The sequence below is a fragment of the Notolepis coatsorum genome (assembly GCF_963971535.1).
Source record: "Notolepis coatsorum genome assembly, chromosome: 12".
NCBI classification, from domain to species: Eukaryota; Metazoa; Chordata; class Actinopteri; order Aulopiformes; family Paralepididae; genus Notolepis; species Notolepis coatsorum.
This window is the reverse complement of record NC_140176.1, coordinates 17,008,985-17,020,208: the sequence shown is the minus strand read 5'-3', so window position 1 is coordinate 17,020,208 and position 11,224 is coordinate 17,008,985. Positions and strand designations below refer to the sequence as shown.

General features: G+C 43.7%; 2 protein-coding genes across 6 annotated transcripts in view; both read right to left on the bottom strand.

The window, feature by feature from the left end:
- Positions 1-1,791: 1,791 nt before the first annotated feature.
- On the bottom strand, positions 1,792-3,954 carry cldn11b (claudin 11b; the record flags this gene model as incomplete). Its single annotated transcript, XM_084326069.1, has 3 exons — positions 1,792-2,051; positions 2,857-3,021; positions 3,729-3,954. The coding sequence occupies 3 exons, from the start codon at positions 3,952-3,954 to the stop codon at positions 1,792-1,794; spliced, it is 651 nt and encodes a 216-aa protein (XP_084182195.1).
- An 866-nt stretch (positions 3,955-4,820) lies between these two features.
- LOC311238089 (polyhomeotic homolog 3) overlaps positions 4,821-11,224 on the bottom strand; it is a 36,116-nt gene continuing 29,712 nt past the window's right edge. For 4 of the 5 annotated variants that reach the window (XM_084326062.1, XM_084326066.1, XM_084326064.1 and 1 more), the window contains one exon: positions 4,822-5,805. In XM_084326062.1, the coding sequence (XP_084182188.1) occupies positions 5,651-5,805 (155 nt within the window). In that variant the 3' untranslated portion in view covers positions 4,822-5,650. Of the gene's footprint in view, positions 5,806-11,224 lie in introns of all 5 variants that reach the window. The other variant, XM_084326065.1, reaches the window with a different exon arrangement.

Here is an 11,224-nt window from a genome sequence, read left to right as displayed (position 1 = left end):
CCTGAGAGGGGGGGGTGTTTCCTGTTTTACTGTCCTCCGACCAGAGAGGACGTACAGAGGAGGTTGGCGGAAGGGAAAGGATTTGTGACGTGAAACATGGTGGCGTCCACTGTGACCGCACAACACGCAAGAACGAGTGACCTTCAGTATCACCTTTGGTTCTCTCTGTACACCACAAATAACAAGACAAGTACATCACCTTTAGCAATGGTTACTTTGAATTCGGTCTGGAATGGTATAACGTGAGAGGTGTGATGAGAGAATGATCAAATCTATGACTCTTGTAAATATTAGATATAAGAAAGATATAACACCCAGACACCACCTAACCACATAATGTTAAATGAACAAACTCCACCATGCTTCAGGTGATTACTTTGCTCACATGACGACAGACGTTGTCATGACAAAGCGGACACGTGGTCATGTTATTGTACCCCCTCGTACAGTGTACCACTGAATGTCACACAATCTTCTCTCTCCCCCCCGACTGTGCTTCTGTGTATTGTTTACAGCTGTAGCAATGCAATGACATTTCTGAATGATTTTATGGTGGCTTGCTCAAAGCATTTAAGCTTTTATTTTGTTTAGTATTTTGGTTTACTTTTAGTTTGTTCTGTCCTTCCCTGGTACGAGTGAATGCTATGCACAATCGATAGCTCTTGCACTTTTGTTTTGGATGTTGTGAATGAGTGTGAATTCCATTGGAGCTCTATACGTTGAATGTGTGTGTGTACATGTTTGTGTGTGTGTGTCGGCTTTGGGTGTTATGGTAATAAATGTCTCATGAGTGAATGCATTTGTTATGTCTCTTGCACACGTACGGTATACATAGATAATGGGAGAAAGTTAGTCTTTCACACAGAAAAAATTACAAAAGAATAACTGATTAATAAAACTTTATTTATGGTAATTAGATATCCTATGTCACAAGGCACCAAGCTGGTGCCGTGTACAGTTGATGCATGCTTGGTTATACAGTAAATATGATTCCAATTAGAAGCTCCATGAATCAAAAGACTCTTCGTTGTTATATGTAATACAATATATAGGCATTGACAGACAATGGAATCAGTATTAACCATATTCACACGGTGGCCATTTTGCTCTTTGAAAGGAATCCCAACCTGAGCACAATATAAGAGCAAAATCTGGCTGGCTGGCAGTGAGGTCCCGCTCATGTAAGCAGTGTGAAAAATTACATATAGCATAATGCAATGACATGTTCTCTACACACAAGCTAAATCAACAGAACACAGGTGGTGCGTTTGGCCGGTCCTCCTCAGCTCGTAAAGTCAGGAATTTCTGAGATAATACACAAAGTCATAAATACCAGTGGTAAACTCGGGCATGTTCCATGATATATGATGATGTATCACTGACCTTTAACCCTTTCACTACCACACTACCAAAGGGTTAACCCTTTCACTGTGACAATACAGAAGGTTAACCCTTTCGCTGCCACACGGCAAGTGGTTAACCCTTTCACTACCACACAGACGGTTATGTGGTGCAAACATACTTTATTGTGAACATGGAGTGCCACCAGAAAACATCCGAATTATGATGTAAATTCAATAATTTCCCGACTTTACGAGTTGACAAGGACCAACTAAATGTATCATTACGCACATAAGGGCTAGACATGTACTGTTTTCATGAAGATACATCCTCAGTAATAAAAAGGTAATAAACAGAATTGGTTATTATTATTATTATTATTATTTACAGTTTGTGAAATGAATGACAGGGTTTTATTCCCCATCCTCTTCATCTTCAGCACACACCGACTCACACATGCACGCTCTTTGCGTGGTTTGCCGGGGGGTTCGAGGGTGTGGCCGTCCCGCCCCCCCTAGAGTAGTAGAAGCTGCTCTCCCGCACTTGAGGGGTCGCAGGGCTGCCGTGGCAACACAGGATCATGGGGCCGCCCAGGAGGCAGAGGCCGGAGCCAACCCAGCCGGCGTACAGCGAAAAGCCGAATGACATCAGACCCTCATCACGGTGTGCACCAATAGGAAACCAGATTGTGGAGATGATCCCACAAATGGCTGGGGGGGGGGGGGGGGGGGGGGGGGGGGGAGTAGGAAGAATTTGGTTAATAAAGCAAAGTCAATGCATTGATTGGTTCAAATGAGCTCTGCTGTCGCCTGTCAATCATAAAATAAATTTTCACAATATAGATGTACATGTACTATGTGAGACTAGGTGTGTGAATTTTGTGTGTGTGCACGTGTGGGTGAGTGTGTGCGTACATATGTGTATGGGTGCATGTGTGTGTATTGTGTATGTGTGCATGTTGGTTGGTGTGTGCGTACGTATGTGCAGGAGCGTGTGTGTCCCACATCCTCCCACAGTTGTCATCCTCTGTCCCTGAAGAGGGCCAGAGCTGGCAGGTAGGATGAGTCAGCTGGACCCTGACCTACCTTCACCTGCCCCCCCCCCTATAACCTGACTGAGGAAAGCCACCCCTGTGATAGGAGAGTCAAGAATAAAAGTGTTTGGTTTGTTTGTGTTTTTTAGTTTGTTGTGTTTGACCAAGGAGCTTGAGATAGGGCAGTTCCATCCCAGTACAATAGTCTAGAGTAGCTACTGTGAGCTCAGGTGGGGGGGGGGGGGGGGGTAGAATAATTAAATTAAACGAGAGGTAAATGTGTCATTAAATCTGAATGTGTTTAATTTAATTAAAAAGTCAATGCATAAAATCAATGCAGTATCAACAGGATCAATGTGTGCGTGTGTGCGTGTGTGCGTGTGTGTGTGTGTGTGTGTGTGTGTGTGTGTGTGTGTGTGTGTGTGTGTGTGTGTGTGTGTGTGTGTGTGTAGTCTAATGTTAATTGAGTCGATAGAATTCACCCATAATCAGTATGAAGACGCCACCGGTCACCGCGCGGCAGTTCTTGATGGCCGACGTGTCGTTGGCCAGCCTGACGCAGGGCATGGCCATCAGTACCAGCAGCATGGCAGGCAGGCCCAACACGCTCGCGCAGATCATGAGCGCACGAGATGTCTGGATATAAGCTAAGACAGACAGAGAGAGAGGGAGAGAGGGGGAGAGAGGGGTGGGGATGGGGGTTATGTAAGTATGGTACGTGCTTGGTTCCAAGTTTCAACATACCCTTCACTTCTGGCGCCCATATATCTGTCTGTCTGCCTGTCTGTCTGTCTCGCTCTTCCAACTTTCTCTCACGATAGGCAGGCAGGCAGGCAGGCAGGCAGGCAGGCAGGCAGGCAGGCAGGCAGGCAGGCAGGCAGGCAGGCAGGCAGGCAGGCAGGCAGACAGGCAGGCAGACAGGCAGGCAGACAGACAGACAGACAGACAGACAGACAGACACACACACAGACAGACAGACAGACACACACAGACAGACACACACACAGACAGACACACACACAGGCACCTACTATGAGTAGGGGCACCGCCCAATAAAATAAAAGGCCCTTCTCCCAACTTTCTCTCAACAAGATAGGCAGGCAGGCAGACAGACAAACAGACACACACACAATAAAATAAAAGGCCCTTCTCCCAGGATCCTTTTGAACTGTCTTTAAATACCAAATTCCAAATAACTTCAACGTTATTAGCGGAGAGGTCACTTTTATTTTATTTTTTTTTAACTATGAAGCTATCTGCAACCTGTCTTTTTTATTTTCCTAATCTATCCAACCGGTCATCCACTGCTCTCTCTCTCTCTCTCTCTCTCTCTCTCTCTCTCTCTCTCTCTTACCAGGTAAGGTCAGGATTTGGTTGAGAGCGATGCAGTGGTAGAGTGCGGGGGAGATCACGCACTCTGCCCAGAGCCCTCGGGAGCCCAGCTGATCCATGCGCACGCAGGTGGCCACGGTGTAGTCACAGGTGCGCACCCAGTCGTTGGTGGCGGTGGCGATGATGACCCCGACCCAACCCGCACAGCTCGCCACACTGCCGGTCATCTGTCTGCACATAAACGCCATGGCACCACTATATGCGATTGTATCCCCCTTTAGAATAGATGATTCCTTTCCTTCAATCTTGTGAAAATGTTTAAAAAGCTAAAGTGAATGTAGATATTCCAATAGATTCAGAGTTTTAATCTGTAGCAGCAGACAAAACAAATGTATATTATTTCCCCACCAGATTCAAGTATTAGCTCGGGAATGTAGTGGAACAAATAAAAAGTAGGAGATATTCCTGTTCTGGTGCGCCTCGGGGTTGGTCCGCAGAAAAATGCCAAAATAAAAGTTATTATAGGGAGTGGTGAAAAACCGTTCAATCCAAACAGTTTAAACCAATCAGAACGCATCTGCGATGCTAAACCAGATATGGATAGCTCCCACATATCACTGATGGTAACCTTAGACAGATGCAAAACAACTCTGCTGTTCATTTAATAAAACGTCATTAGAAAACCTCCAGCTATAATAGATTGAATCAGATAACATAATAAAACTAGAAATTAAAATGTTACCAAGAAACGTATAGGCCTATAGGATTTGAAGGCGCAGATCTTGAGGTCTCGTGAACCGAGCGGAAAGGAAGTAGCTCAGTGATATGAATTCAGATAGGTTTGTGGTTTATGAAATACAGATGTCTTGCTCTCAGACAAGACCATGGTCCCCACATGTCCATGTCTCCGTGGCTGGACTGCAACAGGTCTGTTTTGACCTCCTGGCCCACCGTGGCCCTCTAGTGGTGCGTAATGCGAGGAATGCTTTCAAAGTGCTCTCGCCATGTTACATGTATTCATTTATTTATCATTAAAAAAAAGTGGCAAATGCAGTTGACTTCACTAATTCATTTATTAAATAATTTCGTGCGGTATACGATAATAATAATAAAAAAGATGATTAAGACACCAGTCTCTATCCTGATAGTGACTTTTTATTTTCATCCACATTCTGTCCAGAGGTTATGGTGATATAAAACACTGAAATTTGATTAATCACTTACAAAGCCATCTACTTGCTTTTACAGACAAGGGTTATGTATCTACTGAATAGATTTCTCATTTGACCTCACATTCTAAAAAAAAAAGAAAAAGAAAAAAACTAAATAGTAAATTTTATATATTAAATGTTCAAAATCCTTCATGAAATAGCTTCAAATGTACACTATCCAGCTGCATTGTAAAATATACACAAAGATACAAAAATATCTACATCCCCCGCTACAGTTGAGGAGGGGGGGGCAGGCGGGTCAAGGGTCACAGGTCACCCCCTCCTCCCGCCCCCCCGGATGCCATCACTCTGTCCCTCCTGTCTCATTCTTCTAAGGCCACACCATCAATTTATAATCTCGTAAAATTAAAAATCAATCTCTTTTTTTCACGACTTTACTCTCGCCGCTCTCGTCTCCATCAGCGGCGGCTTCGACTTGTTTGATAGAAGACAAGACATGTACAGTAGTGTCCTAGTCTCCGACATGAGCTCTATACAGCACTCTCTCTCTCTCTCTCTCTCTCTCTCTCTCTCTCTCTCTCTCTCTCTCTCTCTCTCTCATATCTCTCACTCACACCTTTCACTTCACTTTTTAATTGATCTGTTCTTTTGCCACCCTCCCCCTTTTCCATCTCACACTGTCCTTACACTTGACATCCTCTCTCTCTCTCTCTCTCTCTCTCTCTCTCTCTCTCTCTCTCTCTCTCTCTCTCTCTCTCTCTCTCTCTCTCTCTCATTGGTGTTTGAGTGCGTTGATATGAGCGCAGATCTTGAGTGCTGGTCCCAGTTTGATGCTCATGCTGGTCATCAGGTGATCTTCGGTCAGCAGGAGCAGAGCCTGGCCATCGATCTCCTGAACGCGGAAGGCCTCTGCGACCTCGCTGCAGCCTTCACACGACCCCAGGGGAGAACAACACATGTTATGGCCGGTGTCACGCAGACATCTATCTATACATGCCATTATACATGCCATTTAAGCCTCCACGCAACTCCAAGCTCAGCACAACACACGGAATGATAATGTTGCAGGTTGCTATGGTTACTGGGGTAGTAAACAGTCATATATTTTACTTTGATTGTTCCAACTCTGCAATGTAACCTGGCTTACTTTCAGTTTCTCAAAAATGACTGCCTCCAAAATCCATAGAATATGAAGATGAATATTTGACGTGACCCTCTTTGCGCCGCCCCTGTGCCTCAAATAGATCCGCTATCAACTCTATCTTTAATCTTTCAAAATGTTCAGTTGCTATCGCTATTAGCTCTATCTTTAATCTTTCAAAATGTACAGTTGCTATTGCATGCACTCATCTGTGTTTCACTACACACATGAGTGCATGCTTACCAACTGTCCGTCTGCAACACTACTATCACCAACATCTAAGAAGGGAGATCGCCCCTTGAATGGCCCTTCTAAGGTTTCTCTCCTCCACACTGCCTGTGGAGCTTTTTTCCCTATTGTTAGGTTTTAGTGAGTTTTTCCTTACCTTCGCGTGGGGTATGTCTGGGAGTGCTTGCATTCTTTCATTTATTTGCATTCATCTAAAAATGTTTGGACCTTATGGTGTTCTTGTTCTGTTCTTGACTTATTGTTATGTTTTCTTCTTGACTTGTTTAAAGAAGACCTGTATGGCCCATGGGGACATTAACGTGTGTTGTCGGGCCCTATAAATAAATTTGATTTGATTTGATTTGATTTGACAATTGATTCCAAATTCCAGAATGTTATTTGAAAAGTATTGATATTAGCTGACTGCAACCATGATTATGCATGCTTTTAAGTTGTTTGGTTTTGTTTGGTTTGCGTTAAAGCCCAACTTGCAGGTTAAACCCTACTCTGCAATTATGGGTAGTTTACATCATTGGTATCTAATTAAAAAAAAAAAAATTAATTTGACGCCGGAAATTTCACTCAGAAATGGTTAAAAAGGTCCACGCACGAATAACATGCACGAGCAAATCTAAAAGCTTATCAGACGCTAGCACGGCCGTGACGTCACTTCAGGAAACGTATGCCTTATGCCCGTCCGGGTCATAGTACTACTGGATATATGGCGCTGGCTAACGTTAGCATTATGTCTACTGTCGTGAACCATTTTAGATCGGGGCATGTAGAGGAGTTTGGGGAACGAGTAAAATCATGTGCAGGTCCTCTTCTCAGACCTGTGTGGCAAAGCACTGCACACGCATCATGCAAGCTACACGTCGCTGCATGTTGATCAATGGTGGCCCACTCGGTGCATCACAGTCAGTGACTGATGCACCGAGTGGGCTACTATTGTGCTAACAACGTGCTGCGGCGTCTGGCTTGTTGGCCGGCATGAGTGCCCGATTTGGGGTGGTTCTCTCCTCTTTGTGTGCCTTTGTCCTCGCGGGTGTTCTGCCGGGGAGCTTGTGGACGCGACAATAGTGGTGGTTGTGTGTTTGAGCTTGTAGCGTTAGTTAGCTCATAGCTATCGTGTACCACTAGCGTTACGGGCTCGAGCACCTTATGGCTGCTGCTGTTGTCGTGTCCATGGGCTCCCTGGCAGGGTACTTGTGGGGACGGGGGTGTACAGAGAGGAGAGAACCATTTTGGGTCGGGCGTTCATGCCGGCTAGCGAGCTAGCGAGTCGGGATATGTTGTTAGCACAATAGCTACCAAGCTAAGCTATGTTAGCTTCTTTTTTTTTGATCCACTTTTTCTCCCATTTTCTATATTTTCTCTCATCCCAATTTCGTATCATCCAATTCAACCCTCCCCTGTCACGAACGCTGTTTCTTGCCTCCCACAAGCCGGCTGCAATGTGGACTAAGTCATACATAGCACAAGTCCCCTCCGGTACTTGAGGTAACAGCAGTCGCATCTTTTCACCTGCGCAGCTCGATCTCTCAGTGGCGAGGAGTAACGCGTGGGAGGCTCACGCTGCCCCCGACACTTCCTAATTCTACTGCGCAGGCGCACCAACCGACCTGTAGGAGTCGCTGTCCACAACGCCCGATCCCCACCCATCAGTTTCCCACCCCCTAATAGGGCCAATGTGTATTAGTATGAACGACCAGCTAAACTGAAAGCAATGTGGAGCGCTGGGCTCGAACAGGCAAGCCCAGCGTCTCCGTCATTCGTGGCGAGCGCCTTGCCCACTACGCCACGTAGCCGCCAGCTATATTAGCTTCTAACGGTGTATACACAATATGTACAACGACACAATGATTTACATTATTACAAATATGGTAACGTGGTTGTGGCTTTTACAAATAGTGGTTAGCTTTAGAGATGGATGGCTATGATCACGGAGCAATAGTGTTGTTAGGTGAAACAGATACATTTTCATTCGGCTAGTAGTAGCAATGCTCTCTGCCTGCAGTGCCTGCCACTAGCTGTGTGTGACTCTCAGAGCCCCCTGGTGCCCTGCACCTGTTGTGACGACATAATTTCGATTACACGCGCACGTTATGAACCATTGATTAAAATATCCATGTGCGTGGTGATTGTGTTGGGCAGACAAAATGTTTGATAAAAACGCTAAAACTGGGTAAATTTCAATAATTTTTTTTCCCTTCTTCATGAAAGTCACCGTTGGCCTAGTCCACATTGTTTATTGAACAAAAATACAACATGCAAGTTGGCCTTTAAGGGTACTGTAGTAGTTACCATGGAAACAAGTAAAGATTACAATATGAAAAATGTTCTCAAATATTAAGGTAAAACATTTACCTTTATCAGTTGTAATAGTATAATAATAAGAATTAAATCATCTTATACGCATGCTTTTACACAACTGATAAAGTTAAATGTTTTACCTTATTTTTTAAATGTTTCATAACGTAATCTTTACTTGTTTCCATAGTAACTACTACAGTATTACAGTATCTCATCCTGTTTACATATGCTTGCAGTAGTTCTTAGTTCCATCCATTACTTAATTTTCACAATTCTCTTATATACTTTGATTCTATTGTCACCATGTATGCATATATATGCCTACATGTATTTATTGCTCCAACTCCGCCCACTACAAACATGGGAACTCTATAACCCCTGCCCCCAACTCTCTGAGTGGTTGTCTCGTAGTGTTGACCAAGGTGGTGGATGTCTCGGGGTGATGGCCAAGATTGCAGTGACTGTTCTACCCCCACAAACAGTACTGTATTTGTAAATCTGGTATGTCATAAATGTATAGATGTAGCAGTACTGCCTATCTGTGATATGATGAATTGAAAATGGGGGACCCTGATGTAAACAAGACGAAAGTCTTTCTCTGGTCTGCATCCCCTTAACAATTGTGTGTATTGAGCTGTTCATTACACATATATGTACATGCTTACCAACTGTTTCGCCTGTTTTATAGCAACACTACTATCACCGACATCTAAGAAGGGAGATCCCCCCTTGAACGGCCCTTCTAAGGTTTCTCCCCTCCACATTGCCTGTGGTGCTTTTTTCCTATTGCTAGGTTTTTAGTGAATTTTTCCTTACCTTCACGTGGGGTATGTCTGGGAGTGTTGCATTCATTTAACATTTTATTTTGGATTTCATGGTGTTTTTGTTTTGTTCTTGATTTATTGTGATGTGTCTTCTTGACTTGTTTAAAGAAGACGTGTCCGGCCCATGGGGACATTAACACATCCTGCGCCATTCACGTTGTATGACGTGTTTCAAGTTCATGCGAATTCTGCCAATCCACGGCATACGACGTTATTGAGATCATATTTCATTTTTTCGCCATGTTATTCATAATTTCCTCACGGAGCCTGGGCTGATGCAGTGGGAGCATGCACAACTCTGCAACGCTTCAATACTGCCCCCTGGTGGATAATCGGCGAGTTGCCAAACCGGAAATGGACGAGTCGATCTCGGTGCGTCTTGGAAATGCGTCCGGCACTCGCATATTGTCGCGGGACTCAAGACACACACGTGTATATGGATCGCTGCCATAACTCAATAATCAACATGATTTGGGCTGTTATTATTATTATACAAACCGGAAATGGATCGACTCGATCGCCGTCAAATAAGTGGGATCTTTTTGCTCCAGTCTGACCGGCCAACGGTAAGAGGACACTGACGTGATTTTCAGCGCGTTTGTTTATTATTATCCATGCAAACTGCTCCGATCAATATATCACCCATACTACATAAAGCATTTACCGACAATCACGGAATTATAAACGACCCCCCCCCCGTTCACACGCGCATGATCAGTCATAACGTTTAGGATCATGTACAGTTGAAATTTTTTATATAACGTGTATCGGCAACAAACGGCATTTGATAATCTATATATGCGTTTATGCCTATATCTCATGTTCTAGGAATTACTGCAGAAAACGATAAAAACATATTTATATTCTAGACGGTATTTTCGTATGAACCTGAGAATGAAAAAGTAAAACTTTCCTACATCCTGAACGATAGATAATCAATGTTGAATGGGCCATAGTAATGTCAATTTAGCAATACAATTAAAAAAGTTATAGCCCTGCAAAGAAGGTAAACAACTCCATAGGCTTAGACTGGTGGCAGTGATCAAACATTGATGGATATAAGCGTGGCAGGGAATGTGTTAACGTGTGTTGTCGGGCCTTACAAATACATTTGATTTGATTTGATTTACAGTACCCATAAGCCTTCTGCAATCTTTGACCAATCACAAGAACTACTCTGACGTTTGTGTCATTCTCGTTTGTTTTCGCAGCATTCACCGCCATCTTTGTTTTCATTGTAGCCATGAATGAAACGTTCAGAGCGCAGGAAAACGACGGTGTTTGGAAACAAGCGAGGCGGCTCTGAGTCTGCAGTGTTGAGTGTTCACTCGAGACTGGTCTTCAAATGCAGAGGCACATGGGTACTGTATCAGTTACCATGGAAACGAGTAAAGATGAAATTGCATTACACAGTCTTGTACCCATGGCTTTTTTTTTCTTTTTTTCTCAAATGTCATTTAATTATGCGCAACTCTGCTCCCAAATGTCAGACTAATTGAATAAGTGGAACCATATTAACCTACAACCTTGAGAAACTCCTATGGTAAAAGACCATAGGCAAGAATTTGTCTTGAAACAAGGGGGTCTTAAAAGTCCTGTGACTCCCCAGGTCTATATTTAGAGCTACTTCAACATTGTCTCCTGCTGCTAGTTTATACAATTATTTTTAATACTGGTCTTGTATTTCTGTCTTATTTCATTGTCGCTGCACGGTCGAGGAACCAAGACTAAAGCATTTCTGAATGTATTGCTGAGTAATCACTTTTACATTTCTTTTTTTTAAGTATCTGTCATGTGACTACTGGCTGTTTTAACAGCTGTAATTATTACAGTATGTCTC